The sequence below is a fragment of the Canis lupus genome, chromosome 9 (genome assembly GCF_003254725.2).
Source record: "Canis lupus dingo isolate Sandy chromosome 9, ASM325472v2, whole genome shotgun sequence".
In the NCBI taxonomy this organism is placed as follows: Eukaryota; Metazoa; Chordata; class Mammalia; order Carnivora; family Canidae; genus Canis; species Canis lupus.
In genome coordinates, this window is record NC_064251.1 from 35,116,209 (window position 1) to 35,136,465 (window position 20,257).

Sequence of the window (20,257 nt, forward strand, 5' to 3'; positions counted from 1 at the left end):
CCTGATGTGGGGCTTGATCTTGGCCCCCAGGATCATGAGCTGAAGACAGATACCTAATTGACTGAGCCACCCAGATGCCCTACTCACTGAGCACTTTGATGTGTTCACCAACCTGGAAGTTCTTAGAATGTGATTGTTCCAGATTTTTTAAAACATTTTTATTTAAAGTCAATTAAACATTTGGTGTATGATTAGCTTCAGAGGTAGACTTCAGTGATTCATCAGTCTTATATAAAATTACATCACATGCCCTCCTTAATGTCCATCACCCAGTTACCCCATCCCTCAAGCCCCCTCCCCTCCTGCAACCCTCAGTTTTTTTCCTATGATTAAGAGTATCTTGTGGTTTGTCTCCTTCTCTGAGTTCATCTTCGTTTTATTTTTCCCTCCCTTCCCCTATGATCCTCTGTTTTGTTTCTTAAACTACACATATGAATGAGATTGTATGATTGTTGTCTTTCTCTGATTAATTTCTCTTGGCATAATACCCTCTAGTTCCATCCATGTTGTTGCAAATGGCAAGATTTCATTGTCTTTGATGGCTGAGTAGTATTCCATTGTATATAGATATACCACATCTTCTTTATCCACTCATCTGTCGATGGACATCTGGGCTCTTTGTGGACATTGCTGTCATAAACATTGGGGTGCAGGTGCCCATTTGGGTCACTACACTTGTATCTTTGGGGTACATACCTAGTAGTGCAATTGCTAGTTCATAGGGTAGCTCTATTTTCAACTTTCTGAGGAACGTCCATATTGTTTTCCAGAGTGGCTGCACCAGTTTACACCTGCACCTACTAACAGTGTAAGAGGGTTCTCCTTTCTCCCCATCCATCATTTCCTGACTTGTTAATCTGAGCCTTTCTGACCAGCATGAGGTAGTATCTTATTGTGGTTTTGATATCATTGTGTTTTTAATTTGCATTTACCCCAGTGACTAGTGATGCTGAACATCTTTTCATGTGACTGTTTACCATCTGTTTATCTTTGGTGAAGTCTGTTCAGATCTTTTGCTTATTTTATTTTTTATTTAAACATTTTTTAAGGTTTTTTTTTGGCTGGGTACAGTACATTTTATGATACATGATAAGGTAGGGCTCCCTGAACCCCTCCTCTTCTTTAGGGGGTCTAGGATTGAAACTGTCTGGAGGTCAGGGGATTCTCAGTGTATTGAGGGATGCGTTGGGGCAAAGACTCCTCAGCAATTGAGGGCATCTCTCTTCCTCTTGCTCTCCCTGTTGCTGGTGGTCCAGGGGTCTCCTACTCCTTGAAAGCCATAAGATCACCACCTGGTTGCTGTAACCAAATTCATTGTCATAACAGGAAATAAGTTTGACACAGTGGTCATTGAGGGCAATGCCAGCCCCAGCATCAAAGGTGTAAGAGTGAGTATTACTGTTAAAGTTACAGGAGACAGCTTGGTTCTAACTGTATCCCAGAATGTCCTTGAGGGGGCCCTCTGATGGCTGCTTCATCATCTTCTTAATGTCATCGTTTTTGGCAGCTTTCTCCAGGCAGCAGGTCACATCCATGACTGACGTGTTGCAAGGTGGGGACAGGAAGTCCGTGCCAATGAGTTGCCCATTCAGCTCAGGAATGACCTTGTCTATAGCCTTGATGGTGCCAGTAGAAGCAGGAGTGATATTCTGGGAAGCCCCTTAGCCCTCACACCACAGCTTCCCAGAGAGGTCATCCACAGTCTTTGAGTGGCAGTGATAGCATGGACTGTGGTCATGAGTCCCTCCACAATGCCACGTTATCATGGATGACCTTGACCAGAGGGGCCAAGCAGTTGGTAGTGCAAGAGCCATTGCTGACAATCTTGAGGGGGTTGTCATACTTCTCATTGTTCATGCCCATCAGAAACATGAGGCATCCTTAGAAAGGAGCAGAGATAATGGCCCTCTTGGCCCCAGCCTTCAAATGAGCTCCAGCCTTCTTGATGGTAGCAAGGACCCCAGTGGACTCCACCACATACTCAACACTAGCATCACTCCATTTGATGTTGGTGGGATCTTGTTCTTAGAAGATTGAGATGAGCTTTCAATTCATGACAAGTTTCCTATTCTGAGCCTTGAATGTACTATTGAATTTGTCATGGGTGGAATGATACTGGAACATGTAGACCAAGTAGTTGAGTTCAGTGAAGGGGTCAATGATGGTGACAGTATCTACTTTGCCAGAGTTGAAAGCAGCCCTGGTGATTAGGTGCTCAGTACAGCCAAATCTATTTACTCTGACCTTCACCATCGTGTCTCGGGATGTGGCTGGCATTATACCAGAAGATGTGGCTGTCTGTCAAATGGGGAGGAACAGAGAGCCTCTTTGCTCATTTTAAAATTGGAGTTTTTGTTCCTTGTTGTTTGAGTTTTGACAGTTCTGTATGTATTTCAGGTACAAGTGCTTTGTTATATATGTGATTTCCAGATATTTTCTCCCAGTCTCTGGCTTACCTTTTCTCTTTGTTTTTTCAGAGAAAAATCTTGAAATTTTGATTAAGTTCACGTTAGCAGTCTTTTTCTTTTATAAATTGTTTCTGGGACAGGATCTAAGAAATCTTTTCTAACAGATTTCCACCTGCATTTTCTTCTCTCATTCATCTTAAGTCATTTTTTTATACAGTCCTATCCATTCCAAACTACAAAGATCATATAAAATGAACACATTGCTAGATACCAGTTCTCTCCATAGCCCAAGTTCCTTTTGAAAAAAAGTTATATTCTCATTCCCTGTTAAAACGTCACCTTTACTTTGAAGGGAGATTTAGTGGGCTTATTCTTTGGAAAATATTGCAGAATAAGAGTACCATACTACTGTCAGCTCCCTTTTACAGCAAAGGCCAAATACTTTGGAATGCTCATCTTTTTGCAAAAGAAAAAATTTAACTTCTGTACATTTTTAAGTACTTTGATGTAAATGAACTTCTTTGTGGTGTGCTATCCTATACAAAAAATTGCAAGGATCCTACTGTTTGAATATCCTGTTTTTTAATAATTTATTCATTTGAGAGAGAGAGAGGGAGGGAGAGAAAGAGAATGAGCAAGGGGAGAGGGAGAAGGAGAGGGAGAGAGGAAAGGAGAGAAAGGGAGAGAATCCTCAAGCAGACTCCCAGCTGAGCACAAAGCCCAGTGCAGAGACCAATGCAGGACTCAATCTCATGACCCAAAGATCATGATCTGAGTTGAAACCAAGAGTCGGAAGCTTAACTGATTGCCACTCAGGCACCTCAGGGAATGAGCTTTTGATAAAATACAAAATTCATCTGTGTTGAATCTTGAAAGAATTATGCCATGTGAGAGAAGCCAGACAAAAAGCACTACATACTGTGTGATTTCATTTATTAAAAAGCAGAAAATACAAGTGATAGTGACAGCAGTGGCTGCCTTTGGGTGAGTGGAAAGGAAATGAGGGAAGGCTATAAGATGGAGGAGGGACAGGAGGAGACTTTCAGGGGTGATAATCATGATTGTGGTGATGTTTTCATAGGTAGATACAAATAATGCACTTCAAATATGTAGAGTTTATTACATCAGTTATACACCAGTAAAGCCACTTAAAGAAAGAAAAAGAAATAAGAGGCAGTTCACCTCTGGAATAAATATTTACTAAATGCCTACAGATGCCAGATTCATGGGCTCTGTGCGAGGGGGTCAGAGAGAGTGAGGACTTGGCCCACACTTTCTGGGAGCTCACCATTGAGTAAGGGAGTTAGAAAATAAACCTATAACTTAGATCCAGTATGTGTTAAGTGCTAAGAAAGAAGAACAAATGGGGAACAGGAGGAGTCGAGAACATGAGTGCCAGTGGGTGCCTTTTCTGGGGGAGGTCAAGGAAGACCTAGGAAAGAGGAAGCTGAGCCGAGGCCTAGCATTGGTCAGGTGGATGAGCCTCCCCATCTGGGGGAACATCAGTGGCAAATTGGTGAAATGCAAGTTCCAGGAATTGCATGTGGTTTGTCCTGATTAGAGCAAAGGACACTATAGCAAGAGAAGAGATGGCAGAGGTTGGGGCCAGACCATGGAGCTTTTGCTTTCATGGCAGTGCCTGGGTGCATTTGTGCTCCAGGCTTGAACTAACAGGTTGTCCAGATCTCTGGTCTGTATCACAGGGACACTGTCTCTGCCAAACACTTGGCACAGACCTCCAGGCTTTTGAGGCTGGGACACTCATATTCATGCTTAGCTCTAGTCTGAGAGGTCTTATGTTCCTCAGGAATGTTTCAAAAGCCAAAGGAAACAAGCTGGTTTAGGTCTGAGCAGCAGCTGGGGAACATCTGCTTGCTTCTTACAGCTATACCTGGGAGCAAAGGTCTTTGGTGCATTTGTATGTTGGAGGTAACCAACAATCCAGCTGCCCCAAAAGCAGTTTTTCCACAAGTCAAGAATTTTGCCTTTCTTTCTGGCTGGCAGCACTGATCCCTAAAGTCCTGTATTTCTGACAATGGCTGTCTGGGGTGCAGTGATCTGTGTCCTGTTTGGTTCTCTCCTACCCTCTGGTCATCTGTTAACCAGTCACCACTGGATTTCTCCAGCCACTGAATAATAGAGGTCATGAGAGAGTCCCTAATTTATTTGTTTATTTTTAGAGTGGGTTTTTAGAGGAGACTAGGATGTTTGATTCAGAGTATGATTGTGATTGTCAGACCACATTAAAAATTCAGGCAGCAGTACAGAACATGGATAGCTCATGTCAGCCAGACATTTCAGTGTAACCAGAGGAGGAAAACACAGCGAGGGCCCATGTTAATGGAAGTAGATGCCAAACTGCATGGCAAGCACTGGCTCACCTTTCTCCTGTTACCTGCCACCCTTCAGCCGGAAGAAAGCAGCTCATATTTAAGCTAGAATTTAAAATGGGATTGCTGCTTAATGAGCATTCCTGTGATCTCAAGATCAAGTTGCTTATGCTTCAAAAGGAGAGCTCCTGTCCTTCCATTTAGGATTGTTACTGATATGGCAGTTAGGATCTACAAGAAGCGAGAAGCATAGGTGTGGTGGTTTATCTTTTTTCCTTGGGGAATTTGTGCCATCTTCTGCAGGGTTGGACCAAGAGGACGAGCAAAGGTGCTCACACTGATTTCCCTAACCAACTCGAGGAAAGCTGTGGCCACACAGATGCCTGAGATCAAGTGGGTCCAGCAAAGGCCAATGTGGATGATCTTGGGTGGATTAGTAAAACAGATGGTGTCAGGAGGGGAGAAGTTTTCAATGATATTGTGGACTTTGGTTTTTGTATCTTCTCACCTGGGCTGGAGAAAACAGTCCACATGTGGGCTGGCCTAAACTCTTTAACTCTGTTTATCCTGCCCTCCTGTCCTCTCCCATGCTATCTACCATCTGGACTGTTAAATGGCTGAGTCCCTTTTTTTTTTTTTTTTTTACTGTGTCAATCCTGGAAGGTCATGATTGTTGTGATTTGGGGCTGGTTTCTTGAATGGGTGGGTGAAATGGATATCTAACTATTGATTTGTTTTCTTGCATTTCAGTCGTTCCAAGGAAGTCAAGGACGAGCATACCTCTTTAACTCAGTGTGAGTATCTCTGAATGGTACACCCATGATTTGGTGCAAGTCTTGTCAAGTGGGGGGAAAAGCAGCAGTCAGTGATAATTAAACAATGGACCCTGTCCCCTCGGCGCCAATAAAAACCCTGCAAAGCATTGCTCTCCACGGTAGGTAGTCGATTATCTTTAGGGATTTTTTTTTTTTTTTTTTTTGCTGAATCTTTGGCTAAAAATAATACATTTACTACCCACAGTAGGGACATCAGAGGGCTATAGACTCATAGGGAAGAAGTTGAAGTGCTTCTGAGAGCCTCATCAGGAGGCTTCAGAACCAGGTATGAGATGAGTCATCAGGGAATAGAGGAGGTCAAACCAAAGACCTGGAGCTCTGCTGCAGGAGCGGAGACTGGAGGAAAGTCCTGGTTAGTGAGAAGCCTCCCCTCCCCCACTGCAGTTGTAGCCCGATAGGGCTCTGCATCACTGCTGGGAGCATCCCTGGGTGCCTGTAACCTGGAAAAGGAAGGTGAAGTTCACACAAGTATGATGAACTGTGAGAGTGGCAATCTAGCATGTTCAGCTTGATACGATACAGGGCTTGTTCATCCTTGTAATTAGGGCACGCCTGTGCCAATGTCATGTTTGACATCTTCAGCTGCATCCAGTCCTCAGTAAGCTCATGGTTGTGGTCTTCACAGTGTAGCCATCACTTAGTCCCCTTAGCTCACAAGATGAGGAGCATCAATCAGAAACATTCCAAGGAAAATTTCAAACCATAAAGACTGTATCAGTAGACTCACTGAATCAGAATTTGCAGATCTCAAATGCATTTCAATGGAGATGTTTCCATGTAGCTGCCTTTTTTAGGGGCTGTTAACACTTTTGGTCATAAACAACGCCCTTCTCAGTGTTGGCTTCCCTTGTGGCATCCATGCTCAGTTATTTTCTCACTGCAAGCTCAGCTTGAAAGACCAATGATGAGTGTGTGACTAACTACCCGTTCTCTCTGTCCCTTGGCACAGAGTTAATGTGGGCTGCGGGCCTGCAGAAGAGCGAGTGTTGCTAACAGGACTCCATGCAGTTGCAGACATTTACTGTGAAAACTGCAAAACCACTCTGGGCTGGAAATATGTGAGTACTAAGGAGTCTGGTTGGTGGCAAGAGGGCTGTGAAGGCAGTAGTTGAGAGAGCCTTCTGCTAGAGGATTGCTTTCTTCCACTGGCTTCTTCTGGCCCTGTGCGATTATCTTAGTTCAAGAACAGGCAGTTGAACCCAAAGAGCACTTCCTGGCACACTCCTGACTGCCATACTCATTCTTCCTTTTTCTCCTACTCATTCCTTCAGAGTTGCCCCTGAAACAGACAGATACACACATCTGCTTTTCAGCTTAATTAATAACAATAATAGCACATAATATTTCCTGATAGCCTACTGTGTTCCAGGCATATATTATCTTATTTACTCTTCACAGGGTCCCTAAGAGGTTAGGTCATATTTTAATCCCTATTTTATGGATGAGGAAACTGAGGCTAAGTGGGGTTAATCGTATTTCCAATCTTATCTAGCTGTTGTCTGGCCAAACCAGGACAGAGACGTCCAGGAGCCTAACTGCAGAGCCCATGCTCTTTGCTCCAGTAAATGTCCCCGGAACATCTCTCAGGTCCTAGGTCCTGTGCTAGGCATCATCAAACATATTAATGTCCACTGTTAGATACAGTCATGGCTGGACTCTCCGTATTGGATGTTCATTCCTTTGCTCTTTAACTCAACAAATAATTTTAACCTCTTCTTGACACCTGGAGTGAGCAGTTCTTTGCTAGGGTGAGATGAGGTATGGATGTTCAGTGAAAACAAACTTTTGTTGTTGTTATTGGCAGATATATTTATGACGGGCAGATATTTTCACGGGCTTTATCCTGCCCGTCATTGTGAGAATAATGGAAAATGAGTCTTCCGGTCTCTGGGAGGACAATTTCTTCCATGTAAATGCCACAAATTCCATGTCCTGTCAGTTGTACAGGGTGAGTGTGGGGCTGGCTCATATGACCTGTGGTTAGTTAGCTGTTAGTTAGCTTCGGAAGAGCCTGGAGGAGTAGTCAAAACTGCCTGCCGAGTGATAATGATGTGTCAGTGTAAGCTTGTTGATTGTGACAAACACACCACTCTGCAGAACTCCGGTAATGGGGGAGGCTGTGCGTTATGTGGGAGCAGGGAGTACAGGGGAAACCTTGCCTTCTGCTCTTTTTTTTCTGTGAACCTAAAACTGCTCTAAAAATATGAAGTCTATTTCAATAAAAATGATGCTGAATAAAAAAGCCCAGCATAAAAACATGATTCCGTTTAACCAAAGTTAAAAACATGCAAAACATAACTACCATAGGTGGAGTCTGCAATGGAGCAGCATTGCCTTTAGATTCCATCTTTCACATCTACTTTGAGATATTCATCTACCTAGATGGCATGTTTCATGATGCCAAGATGGTCACAGATCCCTATGGATGCCTTGATTGCTTCTAGTGGGAAAAACTATCCTTGGATATTCTGTTTCCTCTGTATGGCCAGTGCCCCCCGACCCCAGGTGATCTGGGGGCCACAGTTCTGGGTTTGATTATTCAGAAATGTTCTCCTCCTGTTCTTCCAACTTCTTGGTCATCTTGTTCCAATGAAGATGTACAGGATTACAGATAGAAGATAAATGTGAATTTATTGGTTTTGCTCCTTGAGGTAAAAATGAATCACTCCTTTGACTCAGGTTTATTAAAAGCCTTTGTGTTGGATACAAAAGTAAATGAGATCTAATACTTGCCCTTAGTTGGGTGTTTACAGTCATGTTATCAGGGAGGAAAGCTACAGGTAAACAGATAAAACAGCTTGACAAGCATACTGATATGTACACGACAGTAGAGAAACATCCATCTCCCCAAATATTTATTGATTACCTCTCATGTCCCAGGTCAGGACTCCAATCCTTCATTCCATTATTTCTTCAGACCTTCACAGTAATCCTGTGAAGTACTTTTAATTATCCCAGTTTTGTAAATGGAAAGTTGCAATTGTAAACAAAAGTGGTTAAGTGATGCTTCTGGTGCCAGGAAGCAAAAGCAGGCTTCAGTCTGGGGTGTTTCTGTAGACTCTAGATCTAGTGTTCTGTCCACTAGAGTCCAGTTAATGACATTTTTCAAGTGGCTTGGGGGCTGTTGAATTTTTTTTTTCTTTTGGCTTTTTTGCTTGTTTAATACAGATATACTCTTACTTTCCTAGTTTTCTTTTTATTTACCTCCCCCCCATCCTGAGCACACTGCCACAGAACAATAGGTCTTATTCTCGAACCACATTCCTTTGTTGTGTACACATCACACAACACACACACACACACACACACACACACACTGAGCTGAGGAATAATGAAGTGTCAGGGAAATTACTGCTGAGTCCACAGCTCTTGTGTGTGTGTGTGATGTGTTTGCACATTCTCTCTCAGTGCCCTTCCCCTCGCCTCTCCCCTTTCCCCTCTCCGCTTTGTGGAATGATTTGTCTCTCAACACAAGACTCAACTCTGAACTCTTGTCCCGAGACCCAAACCTCTGGAGCTTGGGAACAGAAGATACAGTTCATACAAATGCCTCCCAGAACCTATGGCCAGTAGGGTTGAGTTACTAAGTTGGAAGACTCCGAAAAAGAGTTGTTGTCCACTGCTTCTGCACATTGGACTCAGCCATCTAATGACTGTGATAACACATGTTTGTTTGTGTGTGTGTTTTAAGATTTTATTTCTTTACTCGTGAGAGACAGAGAGAGGGAGGCAGAGACCTAGGCAGAGGGAGATGCAGGCTTCCTATAGGGAGCCCAATGCAGGACCCATCCCAGGACCCCAGGATCATGCCCTGAGCTGAAGGCAGACGCTGAACCACTGAGCCACCCAGGTGCCCCTGACCTGTGTTTTTCATATAATACACCAGATGTTTTTATACCTCTATGCCTGGGAATACAATATCCGTTTGAGCCTATACCTATGCAGGGCTCTTTTTCTATGGGGCTTCTTAGCCTGCAAGCCCACACACAGCGTTATAAATTTAGGATGGTAATCTATCAGGTGATTTATATTGAGTTTTCTCTCTGGAGGCCTGGCAGCTGGGTGGGGCTTGAGGGCTGCCAGGTTCTTCAGCCTGGAGTTCACGTAGCTCTGATCTCCCTGGAGAAAGGCAGTGAAGGAAAAACAGACTTAATACACTTGACATAGAAATAGCAAGATAAATAAAAAAGAGACCTATTTGGCCTCACAATACTTTCTCTCCCTGAGTGTTTTTTCTCTAGGTGTAATAAAGTACAGTTGAGGATTATGACATAGAAACTTCATGGATACATCCACAGAGCACATTTCTGGTCAACGTCAGAAACCAAGTTCCCCTGATTTTACATGTGCATGTGCATGTGCCCACCCGCACACAGACACACATTCACTTATCAGTTATTTATTGAAGACCTATTAAGTGGCAGGCAGTCCTCTATGAAGTGAACAAAATGAATGGAAACTTCTGCCTGTCATGAAATTTGTCTTAGTAGTGAAAGACGATATGTAGAACAGATATGCAGCTTGTACTGTGTATTTGAAAATAAATGCTGTGGAGAAGAATGAAGCAGGTAGAGAGGGGAAAGGGAGTTCTGGGGTGGAAGTCATGCTATTTAAAGTAGAATAGGAAAGACCTTACTAAGATGGTGACATTTGGGCAAAGACTTAAAAGCAGAGATCCTGAAGAAATTCTGTTGTAAATATTGAGAAAATTTTTAGAATATTTAAATTGCAAAGTGTTTAAACTCTGTTGTAAATATTGAGAAAGTCTTGGTGCTGCCTCAGCACTGGAGCTCAGTGAAGAGGACGTAGCATGTTCGAGTGGTAGGAATTCTCTCAGGCTGGGCAAAGCTGGTCCTGATCCCTATCATTGGCCTGCCTTTGCTCCTGTGCTACAGAAGTCACCTATTTGTCTTTGGTCATTTGGTGTCTTTTCCTTTCTGTCTCCTAGGAACATGCCTTTGAAAGCAGCCAGAAGTATAAAGAAGGCAAATACATCATTGAACTAGCACACATGATCAAGGACAATGGCTGGGACTGATCGGAGGGTATCCACCTAACCCAGTGTCTACATGAACACCATCCAACCGAACATTCTACCCAAGCGTGAGAGAGTGACTGAACACTTGGTTCCATCCATTTAGGGGCCTTGCCATCTGGGGCATTCTCCCACCCTGACGCCGCCTTTCTGGTGACCGGCCTCTAAATTGCTGTCTCTCTGTCTCTTTGCTTTGTATCTGTTTGTGAGTTGATCCTGGCTTCTCTCTCTGTTCTCGTGTTGGCTGAAAACAAAACAACAAAAGGAACAGATGCTTGACCTCATGGCAGCAGCCCACCTTGATAAGGGCCCTAGGGCCCATGTAAGCGCTGCCCGATGGCCTCTTGTCAGGAGAGCAGTGGCACAGCACAGGGGTGTGCGGAAGAGGGAAAGGGGGAGCCTTTGAGGATCCCGGGGGTGGGCAGGGGATGGGACGTGAGAGGTAGGAACAAAATTGTGCTGCTCCTGGAGTCCTGGTAACTTAGGCTTGAAATAATCGACTTGTCTCAAAGGACAAAGAGAAAAAAAAATACCTCATGACTGCATTTCTCTCTGATCGGAAGTTTCTGTTCCTGACACCAACTGTGCCAGGTTAGCATGTGAGCGCAAGAACTGGTCCTAACTCTAGTGGGGGCAGGGGACTGGTTCTCCTGGGTTGAGTTGGGAGTGTCCTGAAAAGAGAGAATGAAAAGCCCAGGTGGTTTTGATAACTCTGATGCCTCACTGCTCCTTCTGGTCATCTTCACCTCTTCAGCCACTGTAGGTGAGAGGAGGGGGGTATTTGTAATGGGTGCAAGATCCAAACATCCCAAAGACCTTGGCCACCAACCAATTAAAATCAGTAATTGAGGACGACAGGGAACAAAGGGGACTGTAGTTTGGGAGCTCCTGTAGAGATGGCTCAGATATTGGGCCAGAAAAAATAAAAAGTAGAACCAGCTAGCAATTCTGATTGTCTAACCTTTTTTTTCCTGACCCCTAATAAGAGCATTATGGCAAAGAAGGGGGCGGGGTGGGACAATGCTGGGAATAGTTTAGAGTTGAACCGTTACAGGTTAGTGCATCTTCCCCTTTGGTATGCAATGGCTTCAGAGAGATCAGCAATTCTTTGTACATAGTTTTGGGTGTTTTTCTCCAGTTCTATCATTGTAGAGTGTGGAAAACAAAGTCCCAAGGCTTTGAGCTTAGAAGTAACCTGGCCAGTAGATTCCTCATACCCCTAGCTATTCTTGGATTTGAATGCGTTGTGTGGAGAGAAATTGTCAGAGTGGTCCAGCAGTAGGGAGGGCTTAGATATGATTGTCAAACATCAAGTTAAAAATTCCAATATTAGCCCCTGCCTCCCATCTCCCAAAACAAACCGAAGTTCATTATATTAGGGAAGCGGAGAACAAATCCTTAATAAAGCTCATGAGAGAGAAGAGTTTGTTACAGTTAACCAACAATGTGAAGTGTATTATACCAACAGTTCAGCCAGTCCACGGTGCATAACCGAAACTCATTTAACTGAGTTAATTTTATGGCTTAGACCGAAAATGTAATTATTAAGGTATGTGCAGGTTATATTAGGTAATTCTCAGCATCTCCTTCTCTAAGTAGGCTGATTCTGTAGGAAAATTCACTGTAAAGTCACAAAAGAGTGAGTTTGTAGAAGCAACAATCTGTAAAATTGAATCAAGATTTAAGCAGCCAACCCGGGACATTTCCAGAATTTGAATTTTCATAGGGAGTAGATCATGGTAGAAATGCCTTTTCATGTCTCTGTGCACTGATTGCATAAAGGGGACCTGAGCTAGGTGTGGTCCTGCCCTGGAGGTGATGGACAGCAGGACTGACAGGAAGCCAGGTGGCTCTAGGTTTAGCAATAGACCGCTTCTTTAACACAAAAGGATTCTTAGAAATTGAATCTTATTCCCAAAGGCTTTTTACCCACATCTTCTGGTACTTCAGCAACCCTGGAAGATTAAGTTCTCCCCACATTACTAAAAATCAGACTGAGGTTCAGAAGAAGCTTTTCATTTCTGCTCCCAGAGAAAGAGTTCTTCTGGCTTCCAGGGCCAAGATCTCAATAAAAAAGCATTTTCAACTTTCACATTCCTAAGCTGGCTTGCTGGCACAAAAATCATAGATCCCCCTTTCTGTCTGCCCCGAAGTAGTGGCTGTCACTTAGAGATTTTGATTAGCACCTTAGCTCAGGGAATGTCCTGGCTGTTGATGCTCCTTTCCATAGAAAGAAAATGGGGGTTAAACACAGGTAGGTGTTTTGTCTTTGAGACTAAAAATTGAGTGTGGTGACAGAGAAACCAGACACGGGGTGCCCTAAAATTTTCGAGGGGCAGAGGAGACCAATGTGCCACTGTTCTTCCTTGGGGATGAGGCCTCTGACTGCCGCATGGATCAGAACAGGCTTCAGTTAGACCCAGGTTCTAGTTTTTGGTTTGTGTTTTTTTTTTTGTTTTTTGTTTTTTTTTCCAGTTAACCGATTGAGCATCCAATGGGTGCGTGGCACCATACTTGGTGCAAAAGATCTGAGTAGAATGTTGGTTTTTCCACAACTACAGGGGAAAAAGAAAACAACTCATTAGGCTTTCCCTTTGTGTCAATGAAACCAAAAGTGCTTCTTATAACTTTAGCTCCATTCATGGCTTGTCTACCTAACGTCTAGCAGTATTGGATTGACCGCAGCTGAGTGATGAAGACACATCAACTCATGGCCTCAGTCAGTTCATTCTTTAATTTCTTCACCAAATTATTGACTCAGAGTATAACCAAAGACCTCATCTATTCACCCCTGACAGGTTCAGGGAATTGGAGTTGGATGGTAAAACCTAGGCAGGATGCAGGGAGGAGGGCAGGGGGAAAAGGAGAAGCAAGAAAGGGAAAGGCATGACGTTCTATACCTCAACCAGCAGCTGCCTTCATGTGCAACTGAAGTCCGGCTGGCAGACTCTCTAGGTCCATCTTCCCTGTGCTGTCTTAGGTCATGTGGCCTCAGTGGCCCTGGATTACACCCAGATCCCCGAATGCTAACCTTAGGCTGCTGATGGGTTGATTTGACATGAATCAAATACAGCCAGACTTGATGCCCACAGAATGTCAACTGGGCCTGATAGAATGCTGCCCCCACTCCAATGACAGCAAGACCATGGAGATAGGATGAGCAAATCTTTACTGGTGGGTCAGTGTGTGAAAAAGAGGTGTCCCCTTTATAAAAATATCTTCAAGTGGATATATATATATATATATATATATATTAAAAAAGTTGCTTGTGAAATATTCTTTTGTAAATAATATTTAATTTTTTAAATAATATATTTGGTGCTGTTTTCTCAGATCCCCTGAGAGCACTTTTTATTTTCATTTTTAAATTCTATGGTTTATTCTGCATTTCTTGAAGTATATTTTAAGGGAAACAGTGATCACCAATATAGTCTTCCTTAAAAAAAAAAAAATCTGTATCCCTTTAGTTTGGACAGAGGCAATAAGGCAATGCCTCTCTGCATTTTTTTTTCCCTGATGGAACAGACTCTGCAGTGCATTACCAGGTTGAGAACTGAAATATTTTCTTGCACCAATATTGACTAGAAAATAAAATAAATAAAATCAGATTTAGTAACAAATTAGCGATTCCTCTTGTTGGAAGAATTTCCAACAATTTGGAATCTTGTTTTTAATTTTTGTGCGTACGTGTGTGTGTAAAGCACTTTGTGTTGTGCCTCCTGTTTTCTTCTTTACTGAGGACACTATACAGTTTACACCTTGGGCACATAAGGCTTTCTTCTCTTTCTCTCGGCTGGTCTTGTTTCGAGTGGACCAATAGCACAAACCATGAGGATTTTGTTTTTCTGAGCATGGAGCTATTGCCAGTTTGCTCCTTTTTCTTTGTGTGCTCAACTTTCACAGATCGTAAAGGAAATCTGTTTGTGAAGATTAAGCAGAGTCAAATCTGTGTATTTCTGAGATGTGAGTGTACTCCTTACATACCCCAGGTTTCCACTTGTGGAAGCCACATCATTAACTGGTTTGGGTTGAAAGGACATCAGTAAAATAATTCACATACCTTGTAGGTAAAACAGTTTTATTTTAAGTTCAGATTGCCTCAGGTTCAGGAAGAGGCTGGGAAATCAAATCTTGAATGCAATCAAGTTACATATTTTAACAGAGTCTGCCTCGAATGAGAAAACACGCTAGTGGTCAAGGTAGAGGAAAGAGATGTTTAATTTTCTTAAGCAAAATACGGTCATGAAATCTGCCAGCAGTGAAAGGTAAAGCCAAGAAGAAACAAGCTATTCCCATTACCAAATTTAATCTGCCTGTATATTTTTATGTAACATTTTGGTGAAAGTGAGAGTCGGTTCCCTTTTCCAACCTGCAGAGACGATCTTTCAATACAGAATCTGTCTATGCTTGTGTTTACAAACTGTATTTGTTGGGTTTGGGTTTTATTATATTCCCTATTTTTTTTTTGTGGCATTTTTCAGGTCACTTTGCTTCAATAACAAAGATAATTATTTTCAAATAATTTGTCTTCACCTTTTCCTGTATTTGTACATAGTGATTCAGTATTAGAGAAAAGTGCATTGTTTCTGTCATATTTCCAATCTGTGTTGGTGCTCATTTGAGAAAATAAAGTTTTCAAATATTCTTTGGAGGGCTCATCTGTCTTAATTGACCCAGCATGTTTTATCTTGACTTTAACGTTTAAAGTAACCGAAAAGCCTGTAGGAGGTCATCTGTCTAACCCCATTCACCAAGCTGTCAACTGAGACCCTGCAGGATTGTTTTCTCCAAGGACAGTTGGCCAATTAATGAATAAAAATCAGGTCTCCTGCTTATCTGCAAATGCTTCTCTTATCTTTAGATATCAGAAATGCATGAGTGACCTTTAGGATTTTGGTCTACTAAACCCCATATTTTTAAACTGCAAACTTTTCTGTTTACACCAGTTGCTTTGGGGAAAATTGGATTGCATTAGGCAGAGAAATAAAAGAATCATAAAATAACAAAATTCAGTCACAAAGAGGCAGCATTATCTCTGAGTAATTAGCTAACGAAGGGAAAGAAGTATTCACAGTTATAGTATATGGAAAATCAGGTCTTCTCACTCACTAAACAAATATTTATTAAACAACTGTTAGGTTCTAGGCTCTGGGTGAGGCAGTTCGACCATTCTAATAAATCAGCTGTTTTTCCTCCAGTATCCTCCATATGCATAGCCTTGCATACATAGTTTTGTATTCTGGTGCCTTCATTTAACAGACTAAATATTTTTGCCTAGACATCAATTTATACCATAACTTTTTCAAAAGCTTGCCCCCACAACTTACAGGGTTCTCACCTTGTATAGGCAACTTTAGTGAAGACAGAGGATATTAAAACTGCACAAATGCGTGTGTGTATGTGTGTGTTTTCACACTGGTTAAAGTATTTTTAAAAGCCTGTTCTCTATAAAACAAATACCTTATCTTCTTCCCATGAATTTTCACCTATCCATTCTGGGCTGCAGTTGACTTTTATTTGTCCTTGAGCATATTATCTTATTCCTGTGACCTGTTTTGCTTCAGTGGATGTGTCTGTTATCATTTCCCTCTTGTTTGCCTTTGGCATACCAGGGGGAGAGAAAAGATAATATGTGCGGGAGACAACCAGTTCCAATCCAGCAATCCTTGGGTCCTCCTTTCCAAGCTCTTACAGCCTACTGGCTGTCCAGGAGATCAGGCCAGATCCTGGGTAGGGTCCGTTGCCTACGTGACCCCTCTTAAGATCCTGGCAATGAGGCATTATCTCACGTCATCCCAGGAGTCCTCACCACCCCAAGGGAAAGCGATGACAGATGCCGATTATACCCATTTTGTAGATGATGAGGTCAGGAAGGTTTCATGGGGATGACAGGGTCAGGAATCCTAGCCTGACTTTGCAGCCGTGTTTCCCTGCACTGTGTCCCAGATGTCAGCCTCTCTCTTCCTCTAGCCTTCTTAATTCTTCTGTGGCTTCATAGGACACTTTCTCAGTCTTCCCATCATGACTGCTTAAAAAGTAAGGATTCGGGATGTGAATCAGCAAATTATTGTAGGCAGAGCCACAAAGGTCACTGCTACCTGAAAAGTATTATGTATTTCATAGTTGAATGTAAGCAAGGCTTTGTTGGTTTTTAATACTTTGTAGTAGATCACATGTGTAATCCTTGGCCCCTTCGTTAATAGTAGGTACCTAACAACTGCTTGGTCAACATTGAATTGATGTGGATAGTGGAGAACTAACTGCTTTTCAAAATCCGTTTAATATGTTAGTATCCCTAAGAGGAGAAGAGAGGAGAATTAATCCGTTTAATATGTTAGTATCCCTAAGAGGAAACATTGAATGTTTCCTGCACAAGATAAATGGTTACATCAGGAACAGTTTACTATTTGCATTTATTTATTTGACAAGTGTGTATATATATATAAAATATGTAAGTATATATAATTATATATAATATGTACATATATAATTATGTAAGTGTATATATACTGTATATATTATATATACAGTATATATATACAGTATATACTATATTATATATACTATATATAATATATACTATATAATTATAATTATATACATAACTATATAACTATATATGTATATTTTTTGAACATCTATTATGTGCCTAGTCTAGTCAGGAAACTAACCCCAGGGAGCAGAAAATCAGTGGTACTAATTGTGCAGAGTGAGAGAACAAAGGCTTATGCATGATCCTCCCTAGTTGGCCAAATATCCCCCCACATCAGCCACCACCCTCACTGGCAGCTGTTTCCTGCAGAAGCAATTGCTCATAAATCCTTTAATCTGAACCGAGAGCAGGGCACAGGGCAATCTCTGGAGTTAGTGCACCTGCTTTCAAATTCTGGTTTCACTTAGTAAGAAGGTGATCTATGGAAACGGCTCAGCTCAGTGCCTGGCACGTAGTAAGGAGTCAGTGATAAAATAGTGGTGATGATTACCAAGTGTCATATTGAAGTGGGAGTGGGATGAAGAGGACTATTATATTTGATCTTTATGTACATTATTTGCTTAATTTAGCAACAACTCTATGAAGCAAATACTCCAATTTTCAGAAGACAGAACTGAAGTGCAGAGTGTAAATTATATGCTCGTGGAAAAGCTGGGATTTTTAAACTCTTGTTCTGATTTGAAGCCAGACCCCCTGCCCCAATCTGTGGCCCCAGCCTGCCATTCAGGAAGCAGGAATAACCACCAAACAGGAAACTTTCTGGCAGATCAGACCAAGAGTATAACCAAACTGTCATGGCTGTTTTGTTATCTCCTATTTTACTTTTTTTTTTTTCCATGAAATAGAAATTCTGCTTTTTCCATTGGAAGCCCAGAGCTCAGAACTGAGGAAGAGTTTGAGTTGTATCATTATTTTATATGGTTTCAGGCATGTTGATTGCAGGGCTATGATTTTAAGGAGGAAAAGTGTTGTTTCAATTGTTCAGACTGATAGAAAAGATGAAAATGCAAATCATGCCCATGTGGAAGTATCCTAACATACACCTCCATCTCTGTGGGGACCTTTTGAGGGTAACTCTCCAGGCCAGCTTGGAACAAGCCAAATATTAAAAGTTCATGTGGCATGACGGTACTTCTAATCACTGCCTTTCCCCGCCCAGGTGATAATGGGATCATTTTAATGACAGGATACCTGGGAAAGCTGAATTTACAAGATGTTAGCAAATCATTTGAAAACAATGACAGAACTATTGGGTTATATTTATTTTAAATTAAGATCATGCTAATGGTTTATTCCAAGCTCAGAAATCAGCAGGGTCAAATAGAAAGAATGTTGGCTTTGGAGTTGGACAGGTGGGGATTTGAAGCCTGACTGCTTATCTTTTGATCACTTTGAAGAAGTCACTGCAGTTCTCAGGACTAGTTTCTGTCTTCTGTAAAGCAGGGACCAGCAACCACACTCAAGTTAGTGTCAGCATCAGATAACAGCCATGAAGTGCCCAGCACATAGCCTTGATCACATAGGCCTTAGCACGTGTCACTCCCCGCTCCCCCCCGCTCCCCCCCCCACACACACACACAGAGCACTGCTCTCACATAGGATAGTTAGGATCCAAAATTCATCCTCCTAACACACCTCTACAAAGGAGGAGAGGAGGTTAGGTCATTAACCCCTGGTCATGGGCCTCAGAAGTAGCAGACAGACATTAGAACCCGGCACCCAGCTGGTGGCCCCTGCACCATGCTACTTGGTTTTAGTTCTAGGGTGTGTACATTTATGGGAAGAAAAAAGGACAGACAGAAAAACATCCCTGAATTTTGGAATCTTGCTTTAGAATTTTTTTTTAAGATTTATTTATTTATTTATGATAGAGAGAGGCAGAGACACAGGAGGAATGAGAAGCAGGCTCCATGCCAGAAGCCCAATGCAGGACCCAATCCCGGGACTCCAGGATCGCGCCCTGGGCCAAAGGCAGGCGCCAAACCGCTGAGCCACCCAGGGATCCCCCTAGTATTTTTATAATAACCATTTTTGGTGATCTTCAGTAAAGTATAATTTGCTCTTGATTGTTCCCCCCTAGTCTGATAGGCAACATGCAGAGGAAGCAGAAATCTTCATTCACCTCCCCAGCCTCCCTTGGACTGTCTGCCTCTAATTCTAGTTCTCCAGAGCAAGGCCATACAAGCACAGCAACCAAGCCTGGATGTTTTGTTTATGGCTTTAATAATGGAGTCTCTTGGGAAAATTTTGGTTTCCCATTCCCAGAAGCAAAAACTCATCCACAGAATGTTCTTAACGTTTATTACCATTTATGTTTTTCTCCTACCATGTTCTTTGAGCCACCTTAACAGACTTTAAAATGTCCCTTCAGGGCAGCCCCGGTGGCACAGCGGTTTAGCGCTCCCTGCAGCCCAGGGCGTGATCTGGAGACCCTGGATCGAGTCCCATGTCAGGCTCTCTGCATGGAGCCTGCTTCTCCCTCTGCCTGTGTCTCTGCCTCTCTCTCTCTCTCTGCATCTCTATGAATAAATAAATGAAATAAAAAAAATAATAAAATAAAATGTCCCTTCAAAAAAAGTAGTATAATTTGAGCTGCCGTTCATTTGCCTGGTATGTTCTGTACTAAACCAGCACAGTGTCAAAAAATTTAGAATATAGGTTGATAATGCCGCCGCTGCTGACATCATCCTTCGTTGAACATGCTGTGTATTACCAAAACTGCCACCGACCCAGCAGGAGCTTGTTTTAGCTTCGTCCAGTTCCCTGGACTGATTGCCACTGCCATTGGAAGAACAGCACCCACTTCTTCTGAAGGCACTCAGGCTTGAAGTTGTTTCCATGGTGATGAGACAGACCCAAGACCCGGGTTTCATTTCATTTTATATCTCAATGATATAAAGAAATAGCACCAGCAAGAATACCAGCCATCTGAGGGAGGAGGATGGAGGAAAGGAAGAGCCACTGACCTTCTGGGACCCTACCTATCAGAAGGACCCGTGGGAGTTTCTATTAGCAAGGGGGAGTGGGTAGTCATCTGGCAAAGGAGAAGTCAGAGTTACCACAGACCTAACTGGTTTGGACCTGTTGTGTCCAATGCATCAGGTGTTTCATCTTGCTTTGAGTAGACCTAGGTTTAGCTGGAGGGAGATTTGCCC

The 20,257-nt window shown here is 42.5% G+C and overlaps 1 protein-coding gene across 5 annotated transcripts in view; it reads left to right on the plus strand.

Moving 5' to 3' along the window:
• Window positions 1–15,254, plus strand: part of YPEL2 (yippee like 2) — a 65,306-nt gene extending 50,052 nt beyond the window's left edge. For all 5 annotated transcript variants that reach the window (XM_025439666.3, XM_025439663.3, XM_025439665.3 and 2 more), the window contains 3 exons: window positions 5,489–5,532; window positions 6,524–6,632; window positions 10,523–15,254. In XM_025439666.3, the coding sequence (XP_025295451.1) occupies window positions 5,489–5,532; window positions 6,524–6,632; window positions 10,523–10,612 (243 nt within the window). In that variant the 3' untranslated portion in view covers window positions 10,613–15,254. The remainder of the gene's footprint in view (window positions 1–5,488; window positions 5,533–6,523; window positions 6,633–10,522) is intronic.
• The last annotated feature ends 5,003 nt before the right edge of the window (window positions 15,255–20,257 follow it).